Source organism: Balaenoptera acutorostrata, chromosome 7, assembly GCF_949987535.1.
Source record: "Balaenoptera acutorostrata chromosome 7, mBalAcu1.1, whole genome shotgun sequence".
Taxonomy (NCBI): Eukaryota; Metazoa; Chordata; class Mammalia; order Artiodactyla; family Balaenopteridae; genus Balaenoptera; species Balaenoptera acutorostrata.
The window spans coordinates 93,678,897-93,694,983 of record NC_080070.1 but is presented as its reverse complement, the minus strand read 5'-3'; the positions used below and the strand labels follow the sequence as shown (position 1 = coordinate 93,694,983).

General features: G+C 31.8%; 1 protein-coding gene across 1 annotated transcript in view; it reads right to left on the bottom strand.

The window, feature by feature from the left end:
* Window positions 1–16,087, bottom strand: part of SEMA3C (semaphorin 3C) — a 184,721-nt gene that overhangs the window by 58,096 nt on the left and 110,538 nt on the right. Inside the window, exons 7-11 of the mRNA XM_057549730.1 lie at window positions 12,795–12,914; window positions 11,257–11,399; window positions 9,518–9,632; window positions 7,442–7,511; window positions 5,550–5,694 (exon numbers count right to left, since the gene is read on the bottom strand). Coding sequence (XP_057405713.1) covers window positions 5,550–5,694; window positions 7,442–7,511; window positions 9,518–9,632; window positions 11,257–11,399; window positions 12,795–12,914 — 593 coding nt within the window. The remainder of the gene's footprint in view (window positions 1–5,549; window positions 5,695–7,441; window positions 7,512–9,517; window positions 9,633–11,256; window positions 11,400–12,794; window positions 12,915–16,087) is intronic.

The window sequence follows — 16,087 nt, the reverse complement described above, 5'->3', positions numbered from 1 at the left end:
TGGGCAATTTAAATAGTTCCAGTCCTTCATAAAACACCACTAATGATGGTCTACTAAGCTGAGATATCTCCTTAAATATTTGCAAGTATTCTCATTTGTAAGTTCCAGAAAGATCCAAAGTTAGCATATATTACTAGGCAATTTATACAATTTCCAGTTAGCAATGATTTTCATGAGTGATAAGCTTATTAAATTGTAAGTGTCTAGTTTCTGGGTTTTACTTAATAGTAGTTGAAATTTAGATAAAAATTATGTTCAGTTGCTCAAAACCATAGTTATTAAATAGGTAACCCAAATAAATCAACTCAAATCAATTATTTTATATTCATTCAAATGTTCTCCATTTGGGACTTTTGTTTTATATTCACAATAAACTTTTAACTTAGAAACAAGTGTCTCCTAGTAAAAGTTTGTTTTCAAAACTACAGAAGAATTCTTTTTGACAATAATTAATTTTTCCATTGATTCATGGCATAAAGCTTGCAGATAAGACACAGAATGAGTGACAGTGATGGTGACAAGAACAAAAATTGATTACCCTTTGCAGACTTTCCATCTGGAACTGTGAGTTTGCTCAGTATAAAACTGCCAAGTATAAATAAGATGTGATTAACGTATCCCTCACCTTGTGATATATGAAAGCCTGTGTACTGAAACCTCAAGATAATATAACACCCACGTGCTACCATAAAATAAAGCCTTTGTCCATTAATTGGGCTGTTGTCTCATTCTTAAGAAGGATAATTTTGCTCTACAAATAGTCATTAAGTAATTTTGGTTAAACTTCTCCTTTAAGTGTTTGTTTTTCTCCAGTTCTGGCTTCTGTTTATCAAATGGTGATAAGCACTCCTTTTTTGAGTAAAGACATTTTAAGTGTTTTGATTACTAAAGTTCTAAGTGAAATGCAGGAACAATAAGAATGCCATGTTAAGGAAGTATGACAAATTTCCTTCCTATTCTCAGGTATTCTTGAGCATCTGCTCCTAATCCACTCACCCATTTATACTAGTTTTCAGCATTAATATATTCACATATTAATTCATATGTCAATTCTTTGGACAGCTTTTATTCAAAATGCTTTTTGATGTGCCCAGTTGGGGACTTAAGAATAGGGAGCTACCACTGTCTTCTAGACACAAGTGTTCTAGTAAGGAAGATGGACATATTCAAAGTAAAATAACAATTGAGACATACAATTTAAGATAAATATAAAATAAATAACAGAATTTGGTTCATGATCCATAAGAGCCAATATTTTTTAAATGAATTTAGAATAGTAGAGAACTTAAGGCTGCCAGAATTAGTGAAGAGGTTTAGAGATTAAAAAAAATAAAAAGAGTTTGGAATATTTAGGGAACTATAAATCCTGGGGCAATCCTGAATCACAGAGCACAAAGTGAAAGAAAGAGGTAGAGTTGAGGCTAAAGACAGGTAACAGAAAATAAATGCAAAACTATTCACAGAAGGAGTGACTGGCATGTTCAAAAGGAGCTTGACCTAACACTTGACGGACAAGTGGTATATGGATAAATAAATGGACATAAATAAATGATATTCTAGAATCCCGGCTAGTTTCTAGCATTGGTCTTTGAAACTTGTGTTCGGAGAGAAATTGATCTTATGTTTAAACCCTTGGTAATCTAGGCCTTTTATTTAAAGCCCAAAGAATTACAAAGTTGAAGACTTGTATTTATGCACCAGCTGGCCCTCATCTTCCCTGTACTTATCCTCCGCGACTTAAAACAGCTCTTTGTTCCAGTCCTACTAGCCCATGCAGAGCTTCTAGGATTCACTTATTAATTTCTGTCTTTGCTTTGTAATGTATGCAGTAACCTTTGCCTGAAACATCCCTCCTTACTTACCCAAATTATCCACATCAACTACCCTTCAGGCCCAGCTCAATCTCATATATTTTTATATGCCTTTTCAAACAGGGCTGTCCCATGACGGCCTCTTTTTTCTCTAGACTTCAATAATATTTATTGTCTGCTTTATTCATATGTCTTGAATAATTATGTGAAACAATATGTAATTAACTTTTCATGCCTATATGCCTCATGTGTTCAATTTTATTGTAAACTTTGCTAACTATGTTTTAAAATGTCTATGAGGAATAAAAATGCTTCTAATGTAAGAACAACCAAAAGATGCTTTGAACATTATCCATATAGTTAGTGGTCCCAAGAAAAAGGGAAACTATTTTGCCGGCAATTTTGTCAGGATCATGAATTTTCTGTGTTCTTTTGCTGCACCAGGTTGTAGACCTGTTCAAAGCACGGTGATTGAAGCAGATGGTTCTGGTCCAGTTATAAACAGATGTTAAAACTGAAGACTTTTGTGAGGTTCTGCTTTAACAGTATAGTATAAGCAAACACAATCTTCTACAGAAGCTTAAACATGTTGTATCAGAATAATGTAATATGTTAGCTCAGCCACAGAGAGAATCTGCAGTCCTTGGCTGCCCTTTGCAACATACCAAAGGTGTCTTGTTTCTTCCACAAACTTGTATTACTTATGGAAAAACATTATGACACAATTGGCAGGCTTCTTCCTACTGACTTGGGCTTGCTAGTTGGGAGTTTGCTAACACAGCTATCAATGCTGCTTTAAAAGAAGCACCTACCAGGAACATTAGAATGAGGATATAGGATTTCTGCCAGTGTCATTTCTTTAAGAATCCAGTCATATATTTATGAGGTTGACCTGGCAACTGGACTACTGTATAGGGAAATAAAGTATGGCGATCATAGTTGATCCTACATTGGGAGGCTTCAGAGGCAACATTCTTAACCCTAGAGAAAAAGAATGCTTTGTGTCAATTGGCTGTAGGCCTTCTGGCTACATGAAGGTGATATTAAACCTTAGAAGCCCAAGAAAGAGACAGATACTGGCCACTCTGAGTCAGAGAGCTGACTTCATGGTGTTTTGCTCAGTGAAGGGTGGAGGAACTGCATCTTCAGGGAGGTATGTTTTTCCAGGAGCAGTTCCAGAGGTCATTCCTCCACCCAGCCTCTTTTATTCCCTAAGGATTACTCATCTGACAATTTTTTTTTTTTTTTTTAATTTAAAGGAGTTGCTCTGGTCTCAGCACCAGATGTAAGAAACCACATTATAGAAATATGTCTCAAGTACTGACTACTCACTCCCTTTTTTCATGGAGTCTCCTCCAAATGTGTGTCACTAAGCCCTGGCTTATGTCACACTGCTTTGGAACAGGAAAAAATGTTTATTCTTAGGAGTTAAATAGTGAAAAGTGGGACTGTTTGCAGAATTTTCTAATTTAGCGTTGGTTTATATTGTTTTACTAAAAATGATTTATCTAGTCTCACATTTTATGTAGGATAATTGCCATTCAACATGAGTGTCCTTCTCAGAGTCCTTTTGAGCTGCCATTGGGTGAAGAGTCTTATGAGGCAGTGCGGGACCAGGGAGTGCTTTTCTTTAGGGGAAAAACCCTGATTTGTAACATCTGCCAATTTTCATGGTGTAGTACTCCCACCGTGGCTGATTTCCAGTTGCTACTGTGATATCCTTAATTGAGATGAGGTGAACACAATCTCTTCTTGCCAGCCAGGTACAAGCTAACTCCAGCACACACTCATTGAGGCTCTGAGGCCTTGAACCCTGATTCAATGAGTGTGGCTCTCTTTTATCTGTATCTGAGAGGTTTCTCTTAAGGTTTTATTTGGGGGAAATGGAATTTTATTCAGTTTACAAATCAATTGCTCCTGTACTAATCCCATATATATTTTGTTCAAAGGAATAACTGATGAAAGCATATATAATCACAACCGCCTCTTAATTTGCTGATTTAAGATGAAGCAATGACTTGGTCAAATTCAAATAGCAAGCAATTCTCAAAAATATGACAAATCTTTGGATATTTTATCAGTGAATCATTTGAAAATACATGAACTACATTCAATGAAATAATGAGAGCCTTCAGTTAATGATGGAATTTGAAAGTTACTCAGCTTCCCCTTTGCTTTCCCTTCTCCTATGTAAACCCTGCTTCTTATCCAACACACTCCAACTTGAGGTACCCTAAGATGGATATATCTGTTGACTTCTTTTCCTTGTGTGGTACCAAATAATTAAATGTTTCTTCCATCTTCTGTTGAGCTATAAGCATCAAATTGAAATCATTTAAAAGGAGAAGGTAATTCTATGGTTAAGACTTTGTTGCCAGCCGTGATTAACTACAACTTTTTAAAACAATTCTTTCCTGGATAAGTAGCAATTCTGATAATCTTTCCAAAATTAATTAAAAGTTAATTGTTCTAATAAAATACATATCAATGACTAATCTTTGAGCTTCCTAGCCAGGGAACCAAACCTAAGCCCTTTTAATTTTGAATAAACATGTTCTTTAGAGTCTTAGCACACTTTTTTCTATTTTTAAAAAATTTGACAGCAGTATACTTTAAAATGATGAGAAAACAAAGGAGCAAATAATGCATCGCAAAGAAACTCTAATAATAACACAAAACTAAAGTGAATCAACAGTCAGTAAAAATTACGAGGAATGAATGTCTGAAAGCATGTTGACAAAGGGGATTTCATATTCAAATAAAAAGAAAAACATTTTAAGTAAATATTATTTTAATAAATAATCCTTCAATTAAAAAAAATCATTCTTTACTTCCCTCCAACCCAATTTATAAATATAACCTTACTTTATGAAATGCAAGGATATAAGAGAATTATATTCCTCTTGGTCAGTTGTGTAACATCTCCTCTCAATCAGTGTGTTGCATGACATTTTACAGAGACAGAAACTAATCAATATTTTAGAATGCAATGCAGCACTATTATGGTCCAAATTAAAAACAAATAGTAAGACTGTGATCATTGTCCTAGAAAAACTCAGTTCCAATCTGCCAGTACACTGTAACTTCAGCTGGAAAAGGTAGTTTACAATATATCCCTTAATACTACAATGTTGCAAGACATGGTTATATTTGTATGCCTCAAAACTTTATAAATATTTTATGTGAATTACATCACTTTCATTGTCATTACCTGCTCACACATACCATTTTATTTCTTTGAGAAATACACACAACGTATAATTTTTAACTAAATATATCCCTAAAATTGAAATATCTCCACATGATTTATCTCTAAACTAATTCTCACATGATTATTCTTTCATTAAAGTAGATGAGATTGCTTAATATAAGGAAGGATTGTGAAAATCAACTAGCATTCAAATTCTTAGGCTGCCTCCAGAATGTTAACACTTTCCAAGCTATGGTTTTTATGCCAGTAAAATTAGGAAAATATCTCTTCCCTATCTAACATATCCAGCTGTCTTGAAATACAAATGAGATTTTATTATCAATAGCACTTAGAAAAAATTGTACAGAAAGCTGTAACATATATATTTTTTAAATCCCAAATCTAAGAACTTGTGAGCTGAAAAATTATAAAGAGTATACCAATAGGTCTATAGTTATATTTAATAAACATCAGCATGATATTCATATCTTAGTAACTTATACTTTTTAAAAAAGTAAAATAACAAAGAAAGTTTCCTGGATACTTACAGTTCCAGGGCGAGGATAAGGAATTCTACCCTGGTAGGAAATCAGCTGATGATTGGGCCCTTCTTTGTGGGCAAAAGGCCCATTAAACACAGTCTGTATATCAGATAAATGATACACACACACTGCTGATCCTTTAAAAACTGAGCTAAAAAAGAAAATAGAAAAATATTAATTGTCTTATTTTTAAAATTTAAATACAATTTAAAAAATAAATGGTAAAATTTGTGATAAGTTGATGTAATTCATCATGGAAAAGTTGAATGTTATGGTACACATTGTAAAAAACTAAAAAACTTCTACTGTTTTGAAATAAGCCATTGATATGAAAAGCATCAAAACATTTAGTTCACCCATGCTGGTAGTAGACAATAAGTTATAGAAAAGTACTCAATGTACTTGTCCTAAATATAGGACAAGACAAAGAAATTTCCAACTGGTTTATCTTGCAGAAGATATTAAACAAAAAGTGAATTGATGATTTATTAAAAAATATGATTTGAATTCTAAATCAGTGTCAACATAACCTATCATAGTTTACCTCACAGAAATAAATCTCATTAATAAGAGAACACTGTATCTCTTTGTCTTAAGATTATTTCAATGTGAGAGTATTCTTACAATGCTGTCCTAAATAGTAGTTGGAGAAATTGCTGTAAACTTTCCCTGCTACTCTGCTGTAAACAATAGAGTCCAAAAAAGATTCCTTAAATTATGTTTAGTCAATAAATTCTCATAAAGTTTATTTGGATGCGTACTGAAAACTATTTCCATTGTCACTAGGCAGACTGACTGAAACCAACATTTTTGTGAATCACATATTTCTCTTAAATTAGATGCCTAATGGGAAACTTAGATGCCCATTGAGAAAACCAAGATATATTATTAATCATTAGCATTAATAGTCAGAAATGACAAAATTTTTTCTATGTTAAAGTTATTGGTGTTGGGAAACACAGAACTAGGGAAACACAGAAACTAGGGAAATATTTTTTTGAGACAAACATTTTCTTCTTAAGAATTTGGTTCTTTTTGCTTCGTTCAATTCTTTGTGAGTTAAATCAAGACTATTTCCTTTGTTAAAACAGGAGTTAAACTCATCCTGAAAGACATCTTTTTAGATATCTTATAGGGCAAAGTAAATATGATTTATAATCAATATCCCTGTGATATTCTTTTACTGTGAATGGCTCATTACAGTTTACAATTTTACCATGTTTCCCCAACTAGAGAAGAATGGTAAAATCTTTAGATTTTCATTTTGTAGTTGACTGCCTGATGAAAAGGACATTCTGAATTGGCCATATCACAACTGGAGTATTGTGCTGAATTCTGAATAACATTCCTGGTGTAAAATGAGTACACAGGAATACACACAGGAAAGGATGAGAATATGCTGAACTGTCTTGAAATACATGATAATTGGGATTGGGCATTCCAGATAAATTAGAAAACAAAGCTATTTTCAAATATCTAAAATACTGTCACATGGAACATGAAAACTGGTTTAGTGTGTTGATAGTTATCACTTTAGATTGCTATTGAAATAAAAATTATAATAGAAATGCCAAGAGTTTTATTTGCATCATGAGTCTTCAAATTATTTCCTTAAAACAATATAGCTTATGTACATTATCCCTGCATTGCAGTTTATATTTTCCTTTCTTTGAGAAAAATAGCATATAATCATTATAAATACCCCATACAAAACTATTTTGAAACTCTGAGTTCAGCTTAAATATATTTTAGTAATCAGGCAAAAGTAATAAAATGAGAGAGTTACATCCTAAGTGTTAAGTAAAATTAAAGAGTTGAAAAGAACGTTTTTATAATAATTACTATTACTTAATAAAGTTTATTGTTTAACTCATACAATGCAATTGTTTAATAATTACCTTGATGTTGTAAAAATGCCATACACTAGTGTTGTCCTTGGGTTATCAGTTTCCAGCAGAAACACATCCTCTATAAAAGGGAAATATCAATTTTTTAAGATGCCCAAATATTTAAAAAATTTATCCTAAGAAATAATTTCAACTACGAAAAGTATTATTCAGAAAGATATTCCTGCAGCATCATGATAATTTGACAGCAACTAAATGATAAGCACATGGTAAAGTAAATTAAATAAAATGTTATACAAACACTTATGGAAACTATGCTAATGAAATAATATTAAATAGAAAAGACACAATGGTATTTAATATGGACCAGAACCATGTAAACCTTAAAACTATACATCAGAATACAATAAGAAGATTACCAGTGAGTGTTTCTGGTTAACAAAGCTACAGAAATTTTCCTGTTTCTTCTTTTTTCCTGAATTTTCTAAATATCCTTAATGACAATATATTACATTTTAAATTTAAAAAGTATTACAAATCTCAATTTCTTTTTAATCTACGGTTAGAATTTGGAACATGGAAGAAAACTTTTTCACAATGACTTATAAAATAAGACTTTTTGTCCTTCAGTCAAAATTGCTAGTGATATTTTTATTTAATCAATAGTTCCCCTAACAACAAGAATTTTAAAGTATATTGAGGCAAAGGCAAAAGTATAGATCGTAAGGTGCAGTAATACATAACAGAACCTGGAAGTAAATTTCTGATAGGAAATTCCAATTAACAACCAATTGTTATGAATGCAAGAAAGATCTGGATTTAGTGGCCTTTTTGCAAGTAAGATTCTTGCTGACCAATACAAAGAAAGATGTATTTTGTTATTCACAATAAATTTAGAACCTCTTAAGCAATAAATTAATAACCACTAGTCTTTCCATAAAAGGCTGGCACTCTCTATTCTCCCTAAAAACGGGAAAGACTGAAACATTCTAAGTCACTGAAACATAAATATACTTGCAAAGAATTTGGGGGGAAATAATGAGTAACTAGGTTATAACATGAAATCATACTTAGAACTTCTTTCTAGAAAAGCTGAAATAAAAACTTGTGTTTCTGTGATCAACATAATGGCTTTTTGAGGAGACCAACTGTCTATTTCAGTTATTGTAGTTGCTAGAACCAGTATTTTTTCCATATTATAATACATTTTTATTGCTTACCTCATCACCTGCCTCAGTATTTGAGACTAACCAGCATTTTATATTTTAATGGATTAAAGCAAAATAAAAGTCATTTCTAAATGGCACTTAGTAAACATGATACTATGATGTGTACCAAGTTATCCTACTGTTCGAAACATATGGACACCAAGGGGGAAAAGCGTGGATGGGGGGGTGGTGGTGCTGTGATGAATTGGGAGATTGGGATTGACATGTATACACTAATATGTATAAAATAGATAACTAATAAGAACCTGCTGTATAAAAAATAAAATTAAATTAAATTAAAAAAAAGAACTGTTCCTTGGTAGAAAGGAATCAGATTGTCAGTCCTTATTTGACCTGGAAAGCATAACCCTCCCCATGTCACACATGCTGAGAATATTTAGTCCCAGGGTCACCAAGAAGAACTAAAACTGGAGCACAAGTCTACTTTCTACTCTGACACTTTTCCATCTAACCTCTATTCTGTCCATTAACTATAGTCAAAATATATAGCTGTATTCTCATACAAACTGATTTTAAACCAGAATATCAGAATTCAAATATATATGAAATACACATTTATTTTAGAAAAGCACAAACATATCATTACTTATATGTAAATAATATAAATACCTCTCTCTTCTCTCTCTAAAACAGACACAAACACACACACAAAACACACGGATTCATATATCATGTGCATTCAATGAACTAAATGTTTCAGCAGTGCACTTAGGGGCAAGACAGATTTAAAAAATACTTCAGGAAATTCATGAACAGTATCCAGATCATTAATTCAAATCAGCACTTATTTATGCTGAAAACATTCATGAAAAATACATCCTCTTTTGAGAGTTTATTAAAATACGTAAACTTTACAAACTCTCTTTCAAGAACATTTTTCAATCTCACATTTACGTACCTAGTTCATCAAAGTGTGTTTCCGGACCATCTTCATCAGTTACCGAGCATACCAGCCTTGCTTTTAAGAAGGTAGTCCACTTGTTGACAAGGCTACGCAGTCCACCAGTGTCATTCTGAAACCATTTCGTAAACACATTTCAGATTGCTTCAATAAATGTTGAAGTGTGTTTAAAATTTACCTTAGGGTAAATTTTACTATTTGGGGATTTGTTATAATCTGAAAGATGGAAATGTTAACCAAATCTGCATATCAATAGTTAAAGAGGAATATTTAAGATCTATAGTATTTTTTAAAAATAGCCTTAGTTATACTGTTATTCTCCTATAATATGATATCAACTGAAAATGTATCAAAATGAATGTAATAAATATATGCCATAACGCTTTCTAAATTTCTGATGAAAATATGAGTAAACTGTTATGGAGACTACATAATTTAATTTGCCTTTTCTTGATAACTCATTTTCTTCAGTACAAACATAAATGATTGTATACAGGGAAGCGTGCAGATTCTACCGTGGTCAGGAGAGTGGGTTTATACTTACACCAAATAGTCCCCAATAATTCTATTTTCTCTCCTTCATTTCTCTGCATTATCATTTAATCCTTACTATTTCTAATCAGATGCTTTATATACATATTTCTCTGGTCAGGGCAGGGAAAATGGTATTTGGATCATTCACAAATAGTCTCTATTGAATGACATTTTTTCTGTACTCCCTGAAGCCTTTCACATCATCAGCTGGCTTTACTGCCTTGTTCCAAATGACTGAGAAGCACATAAGCTCCAAAATCGGTGGAATATTGTAATGTTTAAAAATAGACTATTTTAGGGCTTCCCTGGTGGCGCAGTAGTTAAGAATCTGCCTGCCAATGCAGGAGACATGGGTTCGAGCCCTAGTCTGGGAAAATCCCACATGCCGCGGAGCAGCTAGGCCCGTGAGCCACAACTACTGAGCCTGCGCGTCTGGAGCCTGTGCTCCGCAATGGGAGAGGCCGCGACAGTGAGAGGCCCGCGCACCGCGATGAAGAGTGGCCCCCGCTCGCCGGAACTGGAGAAAGCCCTCACACAGAAACGAAGACCCAACACAGCCAAAAATAAATAAATAAATAAATAAAATTAAAAAAAAAAAAAAAATAGACTATTTTAAACAGTAAATATTTTAAGAAATACTTTTGCACAGAAGATGCTAATCATAAATGAGTCAGGACAAGCCTGTAATACTCTTATGTGAGAAGACGAGTTATTTTGAGTTTCTTCATATACTTACTCTTGATACACAAGAACATTTTGATCAGTTTGTAATTAGAACTGTATTTTACTAAAGCATTTCTTAATTCTCACTATTATAGACAGTTTCTCAATAATTGTCTTTTACTGATGTTTTGCTGTATTTTATTCACAAGAATTGTTCTATTTCTTTCTATAATATACAATTTAGCAATTTCTTTTTAATACTAATGCATTAAATGGAAAAAAGCAAAAAGTAATCAAAACTGTTTGTGTAAAACCATAACCAAAATATTCCTTGGATTAAATTATTTTCCAAAATAGTGTGTTTATCTTGTATGACTGATGTGAATAAACATTAAATCTAAATGTCTCCTTTTAATATTTTATTAATTTGTAACCGTAGATTTAAAAAGTAGGAAGATAAACTATTGGAAAAAGAAGACATGTTTACATAATTTGAATTTCTTAGTCTTTCTTCAAATTAGAACAACTTTAATACTTACAGGACATATTCTAGCAATCATGGAATGAATCTGTTTTGTGCTTCTGCTATTGTCAGTCAGTTTCTCTTTGAAGAAGAAGTACACCTTAGCATCATTTGGATCAGTGCCATCTGGGATAACATGTGCATCCACAAACATAGGTTCTAGAAAAAAATACAAAGACGATATATATACTCATGATGAAAATCCATCTACTCTCCATCCAAGTAGACCACAGGCACATGCCTTCTCCATCTTTGGTATAAAGGAACAATTCAATATTCATAGCCAGAAAGCCTAAAAGCAAGCAATTGTATTCACTGAACATACCGCATTTGGAAGGTCAAGTGCCACAAAGTATAGCTATGATATAAAGCTTAAACTATTTTTCTCTGTCTGAAATACATTCTGGAAGTACACTAATTGCAAAACTTCTTTGTGCCTGATGAGTTTTAAAATATTGAAAAACTTTTCTACCAGTTATTTCCCATGGGATCTGATAGTCGTTTCACAGAAAAAAAAGTTTGTTTTTAAACGTGTGGTTTTCAATCTAGTGCATATAAACTCAAATTCACTGAAGCAGAATGAGGAGTTGGAGTCCATGATCTGAAAAACACATTTTACTTAAAATACAGCATATGAAATGAAGGGGAAACTTTTCAAGGAAAAAATGCAGTCATTTGACGACATAGAGGGATTCCTTATTTCAAGAACAAAACAATTTTTGGAATACTCTATTTCCAGATGTACTGGAGGAATAATTTGAAGAAGTAAATGGACAATCACTGCTTTCTTGTGCTGGTCTGTCAGTGAAATAAGATGCTTAACTGTAGTGATTCATGCTTAACTGTGCAATGTTAAGTGAATTGCCAAATCTAAGGTCAGCTTAAATTTTCCCCAGGGTGAAATGACAAAGATCTTAGTGGTTTCTTCTGCCTCTAAACAACAGTAACTGATTGGAATTGTACATTAAAGTCAAATGAGTACTTTTCATGACGTGAATTCCATGTGACCCCCAAAATTGAAAACATTTGAACACTGATAATCATAAAATTATCATACTTATGATTTCCATTAAGTATTAGTCAAACTGTGAAAAATAATATATACCAGCTTTATAATTTTAGAATCTAAGCATAAAACAAATAGGAGTTCCTAAATATGCCCTATTTGTTATATCTGTCATAAATTTAGGAAAATGTTTAGATTTGGCATTATTAAAATATACAAGTAGACCAAATAAATAAATGACGTTTAATTGTAATATGCAACAATTAAACAACTGGAGAAGATTCTTGTCTATAGGTACATATGATGAATATCACTGTCACTCTTATTTATTCATATATCCTATGATAATTCTATGATTGTTAATAAAGAGTTAGAATATGAAATACGGCTCATTTCATTTACTTATTTAGCCTAAATATTTAAAATCACAGAGTACAGAATTGTTGTTACTCATATTTTAACTTTTTAACCATTTTAATGTAATTTTCATTATGAAATTAAACAAATTAAAGTATGATTCTCAGAAAATGGATAAACTGTTATTTTACCACTTAGCCATTTGGAATTGTGTTGATCAGTTCTGACTGCATTCCTCTTGGTTAAACTTCGAAAAATAGCTGCATCTGTCCCCATGAAATCTATATACATTCCAGAGAAAAGCTCCTCATCTATGAAAAAGCAAATGTGAACAAAATTAAAAGCAAATCTTAACTGTTTTTAAGGCTATTTTTAAAATCAAGGAGAATTTGCTTACTAGATCATGACACATATTACAGAATATTTGTAGTTGTTAATTGGTTTCCATTGCCCACTAAATTTAAAAATTGGATAAAGTTTAATTTGGTCTCATTATTGCCTGTATAATGACCAAAACAATCTTTTTGATATAGAGATAAAAATTCCTCTGCCTGTACTTAATTATACTAAATACTTAACTAAACTTAATTATATAGTGTAGTGTGTATCTGAAATGGCAGAAATAATATAGGTATAAAAATAAAGAAATGGCTTAATTATTACTTCTTTAATAAATAAAAAATACTGTAAGAGTCAGAAAACTTGATTTCTAATTTTGGCTGTAGTTAAACTGGGAATTAGGGATAAGTCATTTAGTACCCTGAATATCGAACTTCTATTGGAATTGGATTATGATCAAAAGTTTACACTACATATTAAAAACTCTATGATTTTACTAAATGGATTGAAAATAATAGTTTTTATTATTATTATTTCATGAGATGGAAGCCACATCAAATTGTCAAAGTACTATTAATGATAAAACAATTTCATCATTAAATGTATATGTTTTGATCTTTATGCTAGAAGGTTTCTCTAAGGTAAACAAACTGCTACTTTTTCAATTGTAACACATAACATGTTAACATTATGTTAACAATATAATATGATGTTAATAAGCCATATATGTCTTAACATATTAGTACATATAAAATAAAACTTAAAGATAAGAAAAAAGATATTTTAAAATTAAATTAAATTATCATCATTAATGACAAAATAAGATATGTTAATCTGTATGTTCACAACACTGGACATTTTGCTTATTTGTTAAGATCCACATTAATTTTTATTCTAGTAAGGAGAGTAAGCAGTAAATTGGTATATATGACCTTTGAGTACAAAGTTAAGTATCTATTTAAAAAATAATAAAATTGATCAGGTTTGGCCCACTGAACTACCATGCAGCTGTGTTCTTTGACTGATGTTCTAGAATTACTCCCCTGGCTACCTTCAGATTGTGGTCATTTTGGCAGGACTGAAACACTCTAAGCTCACTGTTTAGTAATAAGCAATACCAGTTGGCCTAGGATAGAATGGAGAATGGAATGTTTTTAATATGTGCTCACCAGGTCACAAACTGGACCCCTACCAGTTAGCAAGTGGGTATGTCAGGCATTGTGTCGCCAAGTTCTGCTTCCTGGTAGAGATCTGAAGTCCATGGGAACAGATTATAGGGAGATAACAAAACGTGCCTGAAAGAATTTTGAGCTATTTAGCTTCTTTACAATTTTGTGAACATTTGTGAAGCATCTACACAAGTATTCTGTAGATACAATGATTGTTAAATCGAGATAACTTTGTAATTAATTATTTCACAGCTTTGTTATACCCAATTATGCCCAAAAGAGGAGGTTATAAATTCCTGATATTCAATAGATTTATTAGCACAGCTCTGAATTATCGTATCTGTTTACAGGAAGGAAAATAAAAGGACACTCAGAGGATGGTTTATGGTAGACAGGACTGATTCTAACCCTACTGCATACCACCTTATTAGTTATGTCTTAAACATTACAAAAGAGTTAGATGGCTAATTGGCTTCATTTCCTGTCTTAAATTCTCAGCAATTTTAATAGCAAGTTAAGAATAATAAAGTTTCTGCTTTATTTTGTGTAAGAAATATTTAATTAATGTCATTTTGGAAAGAATTTTATTTGAGAGTAGAAATTTTTTTTTTCAGAATTTCATTGTAGGGTTTATGCAAAGATAAACTTGCTCCTTTTAAACTTTAATCCAAAAATATTTTGCTTTCCAGTTGTACTTCCACTGACTAAAAAATATCTCATGAGGTTTTGAAGAGGTTCTTTAAGAGATGTCATCTGACTTTGTTCTGCTACAATAATTACGAAAAATAGCAAAAGAACACTAGCACGTTGGGCCAGATTCCACGCTATATTATGTAATTTGAAATTCTTCTAATGCTCAATGTTTCTTGGCACTTTAATAGATAGAAATATTTTAACCAAGTTGTGTTATTTAGTGCACTGCAATTGAACAGAAATGATAAAACATCAAATGGCAAAGTGAGATGACTACACAAATGAAATGCACAATATTAGAGATAATATTACAGGGATAATCAGTACAATAAATAAGATGATAAATATAAGGTTATAAAGCTTCCTGCTCTTTTTAGTTTCAAGTTTCAAGTTAAACAAACTGTTTAATGATTTTCTTTGAGAGTAAAAACTATAATGTTAATCAAAATATTAAAAAGTAGCATAGGAATATAAGCCTAGAAATTGAAGTCTCAGGTCCTTGAAAAATGAAGAGCAATAACAACTTTAATTTCATAAATGAATCCAATTCTCTAAAGTGCAAAACTATTACATGACTTACTACAGTTTAACAGGAAAATTTATACTGCCTTGTTTTAACCCTTTTTTGTTCTAAATAATATTTGATGAGATAAAACTCCAGTATATGTTAACAATAATTTAGAATTTTGAAGTTTATTTTCACAGTATTTAACTTGAAATAAGTGAAAACTTTATATTTTTATCTAGTACTATACAAATCTTACAGTTTCTAAAGGTGAATAAAATTTTCTTCCTCATGAAGAAAATACTTTCTGAGACACTGCTTCTATTAAATAATATTTAGAAACTTATTTGAAAATACTCTGCCTCAGACTTAATTGGATATCTTGTTTCAAAGCTTTCTAATTTTTCTGTCCTAATGATACACTTTCGTTTCCTCCCTGCCCAATTTGAATGACTATAGGGAAATAATTTACTGGCTAATTTCCAAGCTCACATTTCAGCCAGTGCTGGATGTATTTGTCTTAATTTAGTTTCCAGATCTGAGAAAGAAAGATGAGTTGCCTTTTTAAATGAATCAAAGCAAAGGGTTTTGAACAAATTAATTATTTTTCCACCTGTTCTACTGTCAAATGATGCAATTTTACCACTGGCAATACATAGAGAAACAAAAAGGGAAAAGCATTTACTATATAATCGGCATACTGAAATCCAAGATTTGTCCCATAGTCAACTAATGTTAAGTGAGACATATTCTAGAAGTGTCTTAATTAGCCAGAAAA